The sequence below is a fragment of the Scatophagus argus genome, chromosome 19 (genome assembly GCF_020382885.2).
Source record: "Scatophagus argus isolate fScaArg1 chromosome 19, fScaArg1.pri, whole genome shotgun sequence".
Classification (NCBI taxonomy): domain Eukaryota; kingdom Metazoa; phylum Chordata; class Actinopteri; family Scatophagidae; genus Scatophagus; species Scatophagus argus.
This window is the reverse complement of record NC_058511.1, coordinates 12658843-12674822: the sequence shown is the minus strand read 5'-3', so window position 1 is coordinate 12674822 and position 15980 is coordinate 12658843. Positions and strand designations below refer to the sequence as shown.

General features: G+C 42.1%; 3 protein-coding genes across 4 annotated transcripts; 1 reads left to right on the top strand and 2 right to left on the bottom strand.

Moving 5' to 3' along the window:
• Window positions 1-1337: 1337 nt before the first annotated feature.
• Window positions 1338-4013, bottom strand: pigh (phosphatidylinositol glycan anchor biosynthesis, class H). Its single transcript, XM_046372967.1, has 4 exons — window positions 3442-4013; window positions 2837-3046; window positions 2620-2703; window positions 1338-2491 (listed from the first exon to the last, which is right to left on the bottom strand). The coding sequence occupies exons 1-4, from the start codon at window positions 3619-3621 to the stop codon at window positions 2420-2422; spliced, it is 546 nt and encodes a 181-aa protein (XP_046228923.1). The 5' UTR covers window positions 3622-4013; the 3' UTR covers window positions 1338-2419.
• Window positions 4014-4381: 368 nt separating this feature from the next.
• On the top strand, window positions 4382-9748 carry zfyve1 (zinc finger, FYVE domain containing 1). 2 transcript variants are annotated; one of them, XM_046372966.1, is made up of 13 exons: window positions 4382-4630; window positions 5070-5600; window positions 5691-5934; window positions 6016-6276; window positions 6369-6583; window positions 6757-6863; window positions 7085-7193; window positions 7282-7379; window positions 7702-7819; window positions 8353-8523; window positions 8664-8844; window positions 8936-9049; window positions 9427-9748. In XM_046372966.1, the coding sequence occupies exons 2-13, from the start codon at window positions 5112-5114 to the stop codon at window positions 9657-9659; spliced, it is 2340 nt and encodes a 779-aa protein (XP_046228922.1). In that variant the 5' UTR covers window positions 4382-4630; window positions 5070-5111; the 3' UTR covers window positions 9660-9748. The 2 variants fall into 2 exon arrangements, with proteins under 2 accessions (XP_046228922.1, XP_046228921.1); XM_046372965.1 differs by having other exon boundaries at window positions 4383-5600.
• A 973-nt stretch (window positions 9749-10721) lies between these two features.
• Window positions 10722-15881, bottom strand: wdr21 (WD repeat domain 21). The gene is made up of 13 exons (XM_046372964.1): window positions 15388-15881; window positions 15139-15257; window positions 14773-14930; window positions 14439-14521; window positions 14133-14235; window positions 13816-13959; window positions 13536-13585; window positions 13350-13429; window positions 13171-13263; window positions 12759-12856; window positions 12462-12638; window positions 12097-12211; window positions 10722-11823 (listed from the first exon to the last, which is right to left on the bottom strand). Exons 1-13 carry the CDS (start codon window positions 15498-15500, stop codon window positions 11591-11593), a joined length of 1566 nt encoding a protein of 521 aa, XP_046228920.1. The 5' UTR covers window positions 15501-15881; the 3' UTR covers window positions 10722-11590.
• Between the last annotated feature and the right edge of the window lie 99 nt (window positions 15882-15980).

Sequence of the window (15980 nt, the reverse complement as noted above, 5' to 3'; positions counted from 1 at the left end):
AAAAGTTAATTAGTGAGCTTTAAATGTGGAGCTTAAATGGCATGTTAGCCAGTCGTTATGCTAAGCTAAGCTAAACTGGCTCCTGGATATAGATTCATAGTAACAGATATGAAAGTGGTATTGACTTGATTGAACTGTATTTCCTAAAATGTTGAACAACACTTTTAACTTAGCACACAACCTCTGAATGTATCATTGTCATGTTTTCATGTGAGTACATTTGAATATGTGCACATTGTGTGTGTGTGTGGGTGTGTGTCTATATGAGCACAGCAGGTGGTAACAGGACAACTCCCTGTCTCAGTAAGGCTCCAAACCCTCTGCTCCCACCAAACTATAAGGGTCCTACACCCAAACGACCATAAGTTGATTTCACATTTCCATTGTTTAGATAAGAGAGAACTACAAAAATTCCATAAAACATAAACTTAATGAAAACCAGCAGGAAAGGGACAGGCAACCAGAGTTCAGTATATATTCTAGACTAATTTTTAAGTTTAAAACACCCACAGAAATACTCGAGATGAACCCCAAAAGTAAATGTGTAATTACAGCTCTAGTATGAAAAGGGTAATTAACAACCCACACCTCTGGCTAAAGAAAGCCTTGCAGTGTTTTTGGGCTGCCAAACCGCCACACTACCTATGATTTACACTCTGAGGGGTGGCAGGTTTATAAAGCCTATTCAGAGGCCCTGAGGTGTCATTCCCGGTCACTCCCGGGTTTTCTCCTCTGCCTTGTCCCTGGCTGTTTCACACCTCCAGGAGGGACTATTATCTTGTCAGAGGGCCACTCTTCACAGCAGTGAAACGATTCACCCCGTGAAAATCACACCCTTCTGCTTGTTTTGTTGGCCTGTGGAGGATGGAGTTCACATGCATGTCTGACCGAGAGCTGCAGATGGTCATCGAGAATTGGATTGGATGGAGAAAACAAGGCCTGGAGGTGAAAGCAAGGGCTCTGAACTTTAAACTGTGGGCTAAGGAGGCCCATTAAACTTTCAACTATATGGTTATACATTAGTTACAACCAGGAAACAGTTGGTGGGGGGACTTTTTGCTGATGGCACAAACTAATGACCTGACTTCCTTTATGTTTCCATCCGATATATCTATAATTCAATTAATCAATTAATTGAAACTGTATTCCAAAGCGCTTACAGAAGCACACAATCTCTTTACTCAGATTGCTTCTTTGCCTGGGTGTTATCCAAAAGACTTGGTTTTGCCATTAATATGAGTTCTTGGAACTTGAGCATGTTTCTAAGACATGACAGCGACAGGGTACAGGACAATAATTATTCCAATTACAACTGAACAAGAAGGCGAGAAAGAGAGTATTATCAAGTTAGAAGTTTTATTCTTTAACACTTTATCAATCTAACAGGGAGTTACTGTTTTCAGCATCATTCCACTGCAACGAAGCTCATTCTGAGGTTGATCCTACACACACTGCTGTTACTGTCACTTGGCGAGTGAGGTCACCTCAAGTAACATTTCTGAAAACAGGTCTGGTCTATTAACAGTCACAAAGAAAGGTGCCAGACAATTGTAGTACATGTGACCAACTGGCTCCAGGAAAAGAAGGTGTATGTAGTTATGAGGAAGTGAAAATATATTTGGGGAAGAACATGTGGATGTTTATTTATAAAAATGCCCTGTATATGCAGCACATCTGACACCATATTTATACATGGTCATTTATAAAGTTGCTTATGTTATTCGACGCTGTAGACAAACGAAGACTAGACTAAGTATAGGATACAGTGTCGGTATATCAGAGGTGGTTTTGCCATAACTGACGGCAGATTTTAATTTCTTAAATTCTGATAAGCATAAGTAGGAGCTTCAGTAAGTGTGGTGCTGCCCCCTACTGGGAAAGGAAAGTAAAGCTTCTCAAAAACTAATACCGCCTGAGATGTCCAATAATTAAGGAACAATGCTGATTTTGTAATATTTTACTAACACTATATTTATCAAAAATACAATGCTTGAAAGCTTATAAAATACAGAAATTGACATAATTAGTCGAATAAAAGCTAAATTTACAAATAAGTTAAAAAAGCGAAACTGTTAAAGGTAATTTCTTTTAAGACAGTGCGAAATGAAAGTGAAAGATTTCACGTTATTCAAGTAAATACACAACAAAGTACAACACAAAGTCATTATAATGCTAATATTGGTTGCTTTCTTTTACAGCTCTTTTGTATTCAGCTGATTAAATTCACATCATGAGTGTATTCATACGGATGAAAAAAGGAGAAAATTCATGGAAAATACACTGTATATTCAAATCAAGATGTACCAAAATATCAAAACAATGGGTAGCTTTCTGGTTTCATTCATTGAAAGCATGACTTAAGCAAGGAAATATTAAAATACATGGCCAGAAACATCATTAATGTATGACCTGTGTGTCATCACGGCTTTGAAAGAATCTCCTGACAGCTTTTGTAAACTTTCACCAAGCAGTTCAGCCTAGGCTTTGAACTCTGAAAAAATGAACAAAGGAGGCTCATTAGAGACAGTATACTGTGATTTACACTGTCTCTATTAAAACCCTTTAACAGGAGATAAAGAAGAAATAAAAACACCAAAAGTAACTTACATTCAACCTTACCTGAAACAATGGCACAACACTTGACACTCCGTTAGGATCTGAGGGATCCTTCAACAGGACACAGAGGTAGTAGATAATTTGATGCTGAAAAAAAGCATTAGACATCAATCCAGTGATCTTACAAAACCATAAACTGACAACTGTAGTGTGAGTAATATAGAATAATGATATCAGCTATGTAAATGTGCATACAAATGATAGAGTGACATAAATTTACCATGTAAATGGCTTCATTGATGACAATATCCTTGATCTTGCTCATCTCCATGAATGTGGTGGTCTCACGGCCTGAGGCATTGCTGGAGGATACCTGAACGCCCAAGGAGCCAATGACGAGTAGTGACTCGTGGTCCACCTTCACAAAGTGGATGTGAAGCATCATGCCAACCAGGGTGATGAGTATAGCACTGGACAGCACTGCTGTGTTCTGCAACAGAGGGAAGACATTCATATGCAGGTCCTGCTCAGAGCAACGCCTTTATATCAGCTGACAGACTCAAAAATACTTGTCTGATCATTTAAATTTGCAGCTTACAAGGAGCATGATTAATATTTTGTCCACTTTTAGTATTTTGGTTTGGTTAAACACAATCAAAATAGTGTAATCATAGGGCAGTTGTTACCGCTGGATGGACACTACTCACAAAAAGAGAAAGAAAAAAGAAGAGAAACAAACAATAAATGCCATAAATTTGACTGAATGCCTGAACACCCTGATACCTGATAATGCCTGATAACACGGAAAAAATATTGTACTGATGGTACTTTTTCGTATAGTCACTATTTAGTACTACGTTAAAAACTGTAACCTGTTTATCTCACCTGTGTGAACAAGAACACGGTGTATGCCAACAGCCAAACACAGCAGGTGTACACCAACACTATGCCGATAGACATTTTGGGGGAGCTGACAGTGAACTCCCTGCAAATGCCGGAATGACTCTGACAGTCAAGAGATATGGCTTTGCCATTAATGTCAGTGAAGGCTTCATCTTCCATCATGAACTCAACAAGAGCAGGGAGAGTCGAAAAACAGCGAACATTAGCTAAGTGAACTCTCGGAAAGTTAGCTTAGCCAGCTAGCACTGAAGACAGGTTGGCGCTGGTGAACAGACAAGGTCAGTCGCACAGGAAGACATAAAGTGCTTTCTCAAATTATGCATGCATACATATGATGCCGATTCTGTCCGGTTATATATAACACAGGAAAAACTGTACGGTAAAAACTCAATATTCCCAGGACAAATATAGTGCAACCGAATTGATAACAAAACCAATTCTCACTTAGGGTGCATTCGTTACAAACACCGGGTTGTCCGGGTTGGATGTTACAGCAGCAGCATACAGGAAAAATCTAAAAAAAGTTGCGATTGTTCCGTGGGATGCATTTAAATATTTAAAAATACTTACAATAATAAATGTCTAATAAAGTAAGAATATAATATTTAAAGCTATATGCTAATACTGCCAGTTAATGTGAAACGGCGAGTGCTCATTCTCATTATTGTCTCCGTCTCACTGTGTCAGTTTTGGTGTACGCCGGTTGTCAATAGAAGTGGATCTTACAGCAGCTGGAAGCTGCAAAGCATTATGGGCAGCGGTCGGTATGTTTTTCTAATCAATGTGTTTAAACACCCAGGTAGCTATTTTCAAACCAAGTTATAATTTATTACTGTAAAATCGAAGCCAACAGAATTTACGTAGAATGAACAAAATGTTGCAACTCTCGTCTTTCTAGGGAACTTCCAAATCCTTCATTTCCCATAATGCATTGTGTTTTAATGACTTTTGAACTCTGGATAAAAACAAGCCGATCAGCTGGTGTAAAAGCAACAACATCTACAGGAGTGTGACACTAAATAGCTCAGCTAGCTAACTTTCTCATGAGCGTTAGCTGTATGTGGCAGTCGGCGGTATGGTGTTAGACAGTGTACGTGTCCTGTTTTAGACTGTGATGTGGCAGCACTTTAGTTAACGAGCCGTCGTCTGTCGGACTGGTAGCCACTGCTAGGTCAGTCTATTGAAACGAAGCTTGTTTGTTTCTTCAGGAGTGTGTCTCTTTGTGACCCTAAGTATATATATAGACTCTTTATTACTGAGTTTTAGAACGTATTTTTTAGATATCGAAACCAAACGAGCATGCCGGGCTTCTTTTAAATAGCAACCGGACAAGGCAAGAGATGCAGGGCAGCTAATGTTAGCTAGCCAACTGTTGTACCAAAATCATAAAATAATTGCTTGTCTGAACAAGTGTTTTGAAATTGCTTCCTGGTCGTGCTTTGCTACATACTGAATACCCTCTTTAATAACAGGAAATAATATGGTCCTCAGCTGAACATTTCATAGTATTTTTTCACAATATTGTACATGAGTGAATTGGCTATTTAGAGAATTTGAACACATCACATCTGGTTTTGCTCACCGAGCTACAACCGTGTGTCCCACTCCAGCCCTCGTTATTCTCAGTGAGCAAGTGACCTGTCAGGTTTGAGATGAGTGGTCAAGGTCCAGCTCAGGATAAAGGAATGAACACGGTCTTGGTCTGTCAGGAGAGCTACGCCTGTGGGGGCTCAGATGAGGCAACGTTTGAATGTGATGAGTGCGGCAGCTTGCAGTGTTCCCGATGTGAACTGGAGCTCCATCGCCAGGAGCGGATGAGAAATCACGACCGGGTTCGGATTGCGCCAGGCCACGTTCCCTTCTGTGACTCGTGCAAAGGTGACAGCAGCTGCTCTGTGAACGGTGGAAGGCTCAGAGCGGTGGTGCGCTGCCAGGGTTGCAAGATCAACCTGTGTTTGGACTGCCAGAAACGCACCCACAGCGGAGTCAACAAGAGGAAGCACCCTCTGACACCTTACCCCCCTGCCAAAGCTCCCCAGGATAACAGCGTGACTGCTGGGGAGTCACAGATGGAGATCCTTAAAGCTGAGCTGGACAAGGTGTCCAGCTTCCTTCTGGTGGATGAGAGGGAAGAGATGCAGGTAAAAGCCTGATAGTGAGTTTTAGTCTTTTGATAGCACCTAATTATTGTGATGTCATGGTGATAGGGTTGATCTTGTGTGGATTCTCAGGTGAAGGATGAGGAAGACTTTGTGAGCAGACTGGGCTGCAAGCCCGACGAGCTCCTCAAGGTGGTCTCCATCTTTGGAAACACTGGAGAGGGCAAGTCCCACACCCTGAACCACACATTTTTCCTAGGAAGAGAAGTGTTCAAGACCTCACCCACCCAAGAGTCCTGCACCGTGGGGGTGTGGGCAGCTATGGACCCTGTGCACCAGGTGGTAGTCATCGACACGGAAGGACTTCTTGGGGCTGGTAGGGTATTTTCTGAATATTAATATTAATATTAATCTTATATAAGCATTGTTTTCCTTGTAACATGTTTTCCTTCACCAGGAGCCAATCAGGGTCAGCGAACTCGGCTGCTCCTCAAAGTCTTGGCTGTCTCTGATGTGGTCATCTACCGAACTCATGCTGACCGTCTCCATGATGATCTCTTCAAATTCCTTGGTGATGCATCAGATGCTTACCTGAAACATTTCACCAGGGAGCTGAAAGCAACAACAGCCCGCTGTGGTTTGGATGTCCCGTTGTCCACTCTTGGCCCTGCAGTAATCATCTTCCATGAGACCGTTCACACAAAGCTGCTAGGATCAGGTACATAAAACACTTCCTCCCTGTTTTACTCTTTGGTCTGTTCATAGTAAGAATTTATTGAGCTGACTGTCTATTTTGTTCTCCATCTCTAGATAAACCTACAGAATCAGCCGAGCGTCTTCTCCAGGAGCGTTTCAGGAAGCTGGGTCTGTTCCCAGAAGCATTTAGTTCCATCCAGTATCGCGGAACTCGGACCTACAACCCTCCGACTGACTTCAGTGGTCTGCTTCGCAGCCTGGAGCAACAGCTGGATAACAACACCACCCGGTCGCCGCGCTCTGCCAGTGTCATCTACAAGGCTCTGCAGGTAGTGATGCTTAATTGTGGGAAGAAGCGTGTATCATATACTTGTATGCTTCTTTGTGTACACTATGAATATATCAGTGTTAATATTTTTGACAGAATTATCCACAGTTGTTGAAGGTGAACATTACTTACTCTTCATATACCTCCGTCTTTCCTCCTGGCCCCCTCCTTCAGGCCCTGAGCGAGAGCTTCAGTGGGGATATTCCAGATGAGCACATGACCAGTAACTCATTCTTTCCAGATGAGTACTTTACCTGCTCTAGCCTCTGCCTCAGCTGTGGGTATGTGTCTCTCTTCTCACTGCGATAAGTAGAAATCAGAATCAGTGAGACTGAAAATACAGGGGGAGGTGTCATTTAACATTCTCAAATGTGACAGCAGCTTTCTGAGGTATAATAATGTTTGTGTGACCCTCAAAGAATCAATGTAAATATTTCCCTCAAACATCTGCATACATCTCTAGGTCCTCTGTCTCTGTAACTTGTTATGCTCCCACTCTCAGCTCAGGCTGTAAGAGAAGCATGAATCACCTAAAGGAAGGACTCGACCACGAAGCCAAACATCGCTGCCGCTACTCTGCGCAGTATGACAACCGCATCTACACTTGCAAGGCAAGTGCAAACCTCCAAATGCCACACTTGCTTGTGTTGAAGCTTGCCTGCTTGATGCGGTTCTGAGTGTCTGTGCTGAACTTCACAGGCCTGCTATGAGGGAGGGAAGGAGGTGATAGTGGTTCCCAAAACAACGGCCTCGTCTGACTCACCATGGTTTGGCCTGGCCATCTATGCTTGGTCTGGGTGAGTCTAGCTGCCACAAAAGCATTTGGAAGATGATTGGAAAAGGCTTCCTTGCCAGAAGGAATAACTTAATACATCTTTGTTTTATTGTGTTAAAAAAATGGAGAAAAAAAATTATCACTGAGTTCTGATCCACCCACTTTTAAATTGGAACGATTTTCCATTCAATTCTCGGTTATTAAAACAAAAAGTGTTTTAAGAAATGTTATCTAGTTGGCTGTATTGAAGCAGGTAGTGATGTGAACAGCTCCAAGAGAAAGAGGCAATGAACTCTGTCCCCTCAACACTGGAATTGAGATCCTTTTTTTTTGTCTTCATCCAGGTATGTGATCGAGTGCCCCAACTGTGCAGTGATCTACAGAAGCAGGCAGTACTGGTACGGAAACCAGGACCCAGTGGAAACAGTGGTCAGAACAGAGATCCAGCATATTTGGCCCGGGGTAAGAACACAATGCAACAGCCTAAATGAGATTCTGCCTAAACCAGTTAAACAAAGTTGCAAGCCAAGATTACAAAGGTTGTAAGCCGAATTAATGTTGTCGCATCCGCCGCGAGCTGCATTTGCAGTATATTATTGCCAGCTGGTTGTACACAAATGCCCATGAAACTAATGTAAAATGCTGTTCATGACCTTTAACATATTACGAAGCTTACCTATTCAGAAGTGCACAGAGTGGGTACAGAAGCTTAAATGCCTGGCATAAATCATCGTACATGTCAGCTTGTGAGGCTATGCTGCCTCCCATTAGCAAATCAGAGAGACAAATTACAGCATTTCTATTAACAGGGCGACTAGTATTCAGGGATCATAGTAAGTCACGCTTGGACAAACATGTATAAAATGCTGTAGTGTACACAACTGATGTCAAATCGAGATTTTCTAATAATACAAAGATACAATGTGATACATACAAGTGTGTCAGCTAGTATTAATTTATATCTCTACTCTCTTCTCTTCTTGGCCTGTTTTCAGTCTGACGGGTTTTTGAAAGACAACAACAACGCTGCTCAGAGGTTGCTGGATGGAGTCAAATACATTTCGCAGTCAGTGTCTGAACTCAGCGTCAAGCCTGCCAAAGCAGTCACCTCCTGGCTTACAGACCAGATTGCTCCCACCTACTGGAAACCCAACTCCCTTATTCTGGTATATAACTCAAAACAGGATTTGACAAAACTGTCCGCATTATGTTTTACTGTTATGAAGCTTAATGTATACTTAATGAAATTATATCTGCAGTGTTACAGCTGGTAGTAAATTTGTGTATATTATTATATGTGATGCAGAAATGCCACAAATGTGGGGAGGAGTTCCAGCCCAACGACACCAAGCACCACTGCCGCGCCTGTGGAGAAGGCTTCTGTGATTCCTGCTCCTCAAAAACCCGGCCGGTCCCTGAGAGGGGCTGGGGCCTAGCGCCTGTTCGAGTCTGTGACGCCTGTTTCCACAACAGGGGAATCCCAACTGGTAAATCCTTCTGTGCTAATGGTTTTCTGCATGTGATCCTTAAAGACGCATGAGTGTCTGATTTCATGTGTGCATATTATCCCTGTGGCAGAGTTGCTGGATGCTGCCTTGGAGGAGGAAGGAGGCACCTTGATAGCCAGGAAGGTTGGGGAGGCTGTTCAGAACACGTTGGGAGCTGTAGTTGGTGCCATGGACATACCCCTCGGTGAGCATCAGATCTGTGTTTAAACATCACGCCTGCCTTCTAGCTCTCTATCTGGCTCTTGTTCAACAGTGAAAACGGCTTATTAACTGTGATCCTGTTGGATTTGATACAAATTTTGGTCACTTTTCCATCAGTGGGCCCATTTTGAAAGCTGTTATGAACAGGTCACTTATATGCTTGACTCAGAATGAGTCCGCATTATTCAGCTGAAAATCCACTCTGCTATCAACATTATTAATTCAGGATGAACTAATGTTTGTAGGAAATATCTTCAGCGTATTGCTTTACCAAAGAGACGTCTGTATATTTCCTGTATCTTTACTTCCAGTCATATCAGTAGTCATAACAGCAACTTGCGCCTCCTCTCCTCTCCTCAGGCCTGGTGAAGGATGCAGCTCGCCCGGCCTACTGGGTCCCAGATCAGGACATCCACTCCTGCAGCGAGTGCCAGCGGGAGTTCACCCCACGTCTCTCCATCCATCACTGTCGCGCCTGTGGCCAGGGCGTGTGTGACGACTGCTCTCAGGAGCGACGTGCTGTGCCCTCTCGTGGCTGGGACCACCCAGTGAGGGTCTGCAATGGCTGCAGCCAGAAACCTGGTGAGCTCTAGCAGGACAAGGAGCAGGAGTCAGAGGGGGAAACAGTTAAAGACGCCCAAAACTGGAACTGACAACATTGTGACTTATACATATATATATATATATAAAAAAGAAAGGCTTCCGCTCACCGTTGTCTTTTTAGTGGCATTTCTTGTCTGCCACAAGTGGCAGGTTGGACTCCTTTTATTGATTTGTAATGGTTCTGACATCATTTCAATCCCCTGGACACTATTTCACTTTAATATGCCTATATTCTACACTGTGAACAGTGAGAGTGAGACTTGAATATCAAGAAGGTAGGAGAGATGAAATAACTTGACATTTTTATGAAAGTGAGTATTATACATGTTTGCTTACAGCTGAGTTCAGGTCAATTTCCATGTACTCATTTGAACCTTGAAAGTTTGTACTGATGCACATCAAATCACCCTCCCACCCCCACCCCCTTTGACAATCCCTCAGAATATTACACCCTAGTACTATTAGCACCTTTTGTAGCCTGGGCCTACATGTGTAAACCATTTATTAATAGAAGTACTGACAGAGCATCTTAAAGTGATGTCCAGATAAGCACTTTTACTCTCTGCAGCAGCCCTGCATGTAGCATTCAGGGTTGGCTTTAGAGGAAAGCATGGAAAACTGAAATAATTTTGCTGCTTGTCTGTATGGATACACAGTAGTTTTCCTCTGCATCAGCCCTGTCAGCTTTAGCTTTTCTGTACTCTTTGGCTTCAGGAGGATTCGAACAATCAGAAGCCAGTAGCACCGAGATGCATTCCAACTTAATCTAATTACTTAGTAATAACTACTTAGATTATCCCTTAATCTTTTGTGATTGTTTGTGCATTGGAAATAGGCAGATAATAGGGGAGCCTTCATAGTGCTGTCCACATAGAAATTTTACATAGGATATATATATATATATATATATATATATATATATATATATATATATATGTGTGGTGGTTGGGGGGTGGGGTGAGGGGGTTAATAGGGATTTTTTTGAATGGCCTCTTTTTTTTTTAAAATGTCAAAACTACTATCAAGACAAATCTGAGTGCACTGGGAAGAAATGCAACAGAAACTGCTTTTAATACAGTGGCTGGCTCACAGTAGCAATATGGTGCAGAAAAGATTTCAAACCATCTTTGAGGCTGGCCCCTCAAAACAGGAAATAATTAGAGGAGTAATCCTTTACTCTGTCAACTCAGGCTGCGTAGCTAGTTAGCTAGGAGCACCAAGTGAGCAACGTTTGAGGTTGCCATTATTACAACGAGACTATAATTGACAATGATAAATACAACATATAACGCAGCTGGGCTTTCTCGTAAGAGCTGACTGCAGTGATGGTTAATGTGGTATTTTTTTTTCTTAAATCAGTAACTGACAGGGAGAGGTTGTTGGTTATGTCAACAACTAAGATGAAATAACATGTTGACCTGAACTATCTCGTCATCGTCTGTTTCAGAGAGACATTCAATGAATATCACAAGGAACAAATCAATACCTTTTTGTTCATGTTTTGTTCATACATTATGTATTAAACAGCAGCAGCACTGTCCTTTTCAAATGGAGATCAGAGACATCCAAGCCTACATTAAAACAAATTAAGTCATCAATCATGTAATAAGTGCACTTATTTTGTAACAATTACAGAAAGCATTTTATCTGCTGTAACTGTAGTATGTAGCACTTCAGTTGCCTTTTGGCACAAGCAAGTTGGTCAAACATCAAATATTCCCTGAGATGTCAATGTAACTTTTCTAAGGTCATCTTCCCCATCAAAATTCAGTACAACTTCTTGGAAATTATCTGCATACTGGCCAAACCCTTTCAATTATAAATACCTTTAGATTTTGTATATGAGTATACGTGCACTCATGAAGTAAGGTGTCCCTGTTTTTAGAAATTGTCTGTGAGATGAAACAATTTCAGTGTTTTCCTAAAAGACAGTCTGCTGATCTCCTCCTTCCTGGTAGTCGGTGTTGTACGGGAAGTAGTAAAGGTCGTGTTTAACAGCCATTAGCAGGCCAGGGAGCCCCCTGCAGCCGCCCAACTTGGAGGAAAAGACGACGCTCGGTATCAGGTCATTTGCAGCTGGATGGGGTGAAGGGATGGTCCTCAGCAGGTGACCGTCGTTTAAACTCCATATCCTTGTGTAGCAATCTTGACCAACTGAGGACGTAACAGAGGAGGAGGAAATGGCAAATGACTGTTCTGTTTTTACAACTGGTGGAAAGCAGAGAAGAGACACGAGGCATCTTTGGCAGGCTTCAGTTCTCTAAAACCATGTCTGGGAAGAGTGTATTTTTATCTGCAACTGTGTGAAGGCTCAAACTTGTAAGTATTTCAGAGCACAGCAAGTGTTAACCTTATAACACTTTGATTAAGTCAGTTTAACAGTGAAGGTTTTGAAAACCCAATTGAGCATGCTTTGTCCTCTCCTACCTGCTAACAAAAGCCCCTCGGGCTCACTGACGTGGATGGGAAGGTAGGCATGTTCATTGTAGTGCCCTTTGTACTCCTGCACTGGCTTTGTCACTCGCACATCCCACAGCTTAATCTGCGTGAGGAAAACACATCACAAAGTTAAAGCAATAATAGTCGTGTTTTTTTAATTATCTTGTGACAAATCCTAGTATTTCACTATGAATTATCAATATTTTTTACCAAAAGTCAGCTATGAGTGCTTAACGGCTTAATACTTAACATCTCTTTTACTTTCCATAAAGTTTTGTAAGGGGTTGTGAGTATGAGGTTAGCCCAGCGACATCTTATAGAATAGATTTAAGATGATGAGCCAGTAAGCTGACCTGGCCCAGCATGTCAGCAGCCAGCAGGTAGTTCTCATCCTGCAGGACGCGTACAGAGGTGATGGCTGACTCCTGATGAAAGCGACTGGCCTTCCAGCTTTGATCCCTGCGGCCGCGCTGCCGCAAGTCGATGCTGAAGATCTCCCCTGATCGACAACCGTTAAAAAGCACAGGTACCTGAGGTGGAAAAAAGACATTTTCTTTTCTTTGCTGTCTTACATTGTCCTTAGTCACACTTTACAGAGAAATCCATGTTACAAGCCAACTTCAACATGTTTTAATCACTTAATAACTCACCCTAAGGGCAAACTGCTGAGCCAAGACATCACTGCCAGTGCTATACGTCTGTGTTCGGCCCGTCTCTGCGTCTTTCACTATGACTCTGCGAGACAGACCTGCCAATACATGCAAGAAGACAGTCGGTTTAGATTTGTTTGTGAGGACAAAATCTGAACCCCAAAATATGAATGTCAAAATGTTTGCTTTTCTGTGTCATAGATTTTGAAACACAACTGAAAATTCTCTCATTTGATTCCAACAGATTTTATTCCTACTCAAACCACTTCAGTATGATTCACTAGAATGTTTAACACTCCAAAACTCAAGACTCTACAGAGGTAGACAAAGGTAACGATGATCAAATTATGATTAATCATGACTATCATCTTTGATGATGAGCTGCATAACAAATGATGATGACTGGACCCACCGGTACTGAAGGTCTTGTCAAACTGGGGATTGAGACACCAAGCACAAGACCAGGCTGAGGATATCTTAAAGCTACACAGCATCCCAGGCTGATCTGAAGAAAGAGGAGAAATGTTAAAATGTGGACATAAACAAACAATAAATCTTGCAATCTTGAATGTCTTAAATAGCGTGAGAAACCTGGGTTGGAGTTGCTGAAGAGGGAAGCAGGAAGTAAACTGACGCAGCCAGGGGTGTCTGCCGCTCCTACCAGGCACAGTCTGACAGTCAGGCCAGTAAAGGCGAATAAAGGCAGTGTCCGAGCAGCACTTCAGCTTTAAGACATGTACACTGACTAAGAGCACTGCAAAAGCTGAACAAGGATACAATACGTGGGAGTCTGGGTAGTTGACTGAGGCCCAGCAGATGGAATTCACCTGAAATACATTTAGCCAGAGCACAGCTGCCATATACATTACGGTTTTACTGACAAAACTAAGTTTCTGTGTATACAATGGACTTGCTCATTCAGACCTTTCATTTGTATGAATAACCTACACATTTGAGTAATGTTTAACAAAATGGCACAATAAGCCAAACTAACAAGGTTTCCTTAAAAACTACTCACTAACTATTCACTGCTCCAGCTCTTATAAAACACTCCCACCTTGCGGTTGGTGAAGTAGAGGTTGTCACACATTTCCACAGAGAGAGATCCCCGGCTGCTGCTGCTGAAGTTCATGATGCCGTACTTGCAACCTCCGTGCGACACATCGTTGACTGTGAACACTCGCTCACATGCTGAGTCACCCTGAGAGAGACAAAGAAGGAGGGCTGAGTTTACACACAATAAATGATTTTTTTCATTTGTAAATTAAGTTGAAAAATGTGTTTCTACAGTGCATCTATTACTGCAAAATTAGGCACTGGGCTGATATTTTGTACTTGCCCAAGTGAGTACTGTGCATCTGTGTGTGTCCTCACCACTATGAGTCTGAAGTTGTCAGTGTTGGGGTTGCTGTTGTCTGTGCACTGGATCTCTAGTTTGTGGCGTCTCATTCCGCTGACCTTCACCTCGTGGACCCGCCTAGAAACACACAGGAACACCAACTGTAACTATCTGCAGACAATTTACTTGACCAGAATCATTTACTCACCTCCTGTCATCCAAACAACAGTGTGTGTCTGTATATTTTTGTATTTACAGAAATACTTGTCAGTATGTATGGGATGTAAAGAGAATGTTTATACGTACATGAATGTGTGCAGGCATTCAGTGTGATAAAGTACCTGCAATAGGAGTTCTCAGGTAACAGGCCGAGGTGTCTCTTCTGCAGGAGCAGTGAAGTGTTAAGTCCTGTTCTTGGTGCTTTCTGTGAAGAAGATGATATGTATCCCCACCATCAGTAATTAGTATGCAAAATGCTTATGGCACAGCAGGGAAATAAGGTAAAAAAAAAAAATAACCTCAGAATATTTTAAAATCTATATCGATGTTAGATATTTATACGTTTCAGCTGACTGACTGTCTGCAATGCTGACAAAAATATCACAATTTACCAGTCCACTTTCACATCAGACAGTGTATATTTCCTCTACTGAAATAACCACACAACAGACTCACTTTTCTGGGCTTTTCATCCTCTGCAAGCATTTTGTTTCTCTGTTTCTCTCTTTCTTTCTCCTGTAACTTCTCCTTGGTCAGTGGGTTACAGTTGTTGTGTCCGGGCAACAGGCGAAAGTAACGATTTTTCTCCGGGTCAAAGTAGAAACCAGGCAGCTCTGGTAACAGAACAGATTGTAAAATTAAGCATGGACGTGTTTTGTCCTTGCTATCCAGATTACATCCTTGATCATCTCGTTTAAAGTGGGAATAAGCAGTTTTCTGATGAACTTAATGTGGGCTCTTGATACCAGTGTTCATGACAATAATATATGAAAACTGTTTTTAGAAATTTCAACCGTGACAGCTGTGGTGTCTGGTAATGACCTGGTGCAGCATTACTAGCCTCAGAAGAGGAGGAAGACGGGGATGACGAGGAAGCAGCTGACTGGTTCTCATGTCTCCTCTGAGATGCTCTGTATGATGGCCCCGCATTATGTCCAGACCTGTGAAAAGAACTTGATAACCTCAGAATGAATAGCACGTTAGCCTGTCCTAGAAAATCCTGATTGAGAGACGTGCGACATTTTTGAAACTAAGTACCTCAAATGTATGTCAGTATTTCATTTAACATACCACTGTTCGTCCTGTGTCGGTCTCTGTCGGTTACCTCTGTACCAGCCGCGCCGCTGACCAGGACCTTGTTGGCGATATGGTCGCTGCCCCTCTCGCCAGTTCCACCTCTTCATCCTTGCTGTTTTGGCTCCAAAATAAGGATCTTCACACCACAGTCACAGTCTTTCATTCACGTCTATGCGTACCAAGCGTGCACGATTTGCTAATGCAGTAGGTTTACTTGTTAGCTAAGTTAGCAAGTTGTACTCATTAGCATTCGTGGGCTAACATTAGCTACACATCGTTTTCGACACTTTTATATAGATGCTGGATAGTAAACATGAATAAACGTAAATATGGTTTTAATGGGTCAATTGACACAGCCTCCGATGAATGCAAACAATGTTTATTTTCCTATTAAACTGATAAAACATGAAAGTTTTAACATCCCACAAGCGCTGATATCTGTACAGTGAGTTCCTGCCATATTGTCCCACCTCCAAATGGTTTTCATTGGCTAGCCACTAACAATAGTATCTGACGTGGCAGACATTAATTGGTTATCATCTTTGTGAACGTATCAGCCACGCACAAGAATAATAATAATAATACAA

Bases quoted from the DNA above. Each gene is read 5' to 3' on its own strand.
- pigh (XM_046372967.1), bottom strand. From the start codon at position 3,621: ATGATGGAAGATGAAGCCTTCACTGACATTAATGGCAAAGCCATATCT. The intron at 3,047-3,441 runs GTGAGATAAACA...CCTCTGTTGCAG, and splicing joins CCGTGTTCTTGTTCACACAG to AACACAGCAGTGCTGTCCAG. The intron at 2,704-2,836 runs GTAAATTTATGT...GCTTTTTTTCAG, and splicing joins TCAATGAAGCCATTTACATG to CATCAAATTATCTACTACCT.
- zfyve1 (XM_046372966.1), top strand. From the start codon at position 5,112: ATGAGTGGTCAAGGTCCAGCTCAGGATAAAGGAATGAACACGGTCTTG. The intron at 5,601-5,690 runs GTAAAAGCCTGA...GTGGATTCTCAG, and splicing joins ATGAGAGGGAAGAGATGCAG to GTGAAGGATGAGGAAGACTT. The intron at 7,194-7,281 runs GCAAGTGCAAAC...TGAACTTCACAG, and splicing joins ACCGCATCTACACTTGCAAG to GCCTGCTATGAGGGAGGGAA.
- wdr21 (XM_046372964.1), bottom strand. From the start codon at position 15,500: ATGAAGAGGTGGAACTGGCGAGAGGGGCAGCGACCATATCGCCAACAA. The intron at 13,430-13,535 runs GTATCCTTGTTC...CCTGACTGTCAG, and splicing joins TACCCAGACTCCCACGTATT to ACTGTGCCTGGTAGGAGCGG. The intron at 13,264-13,349 runs GTTTCTCACGCT...CTCTTTCTTCAG, and splicing joins CTTCAGCAACTCCAACCCAG to ATCAGCCTGGGATGCTGTGT.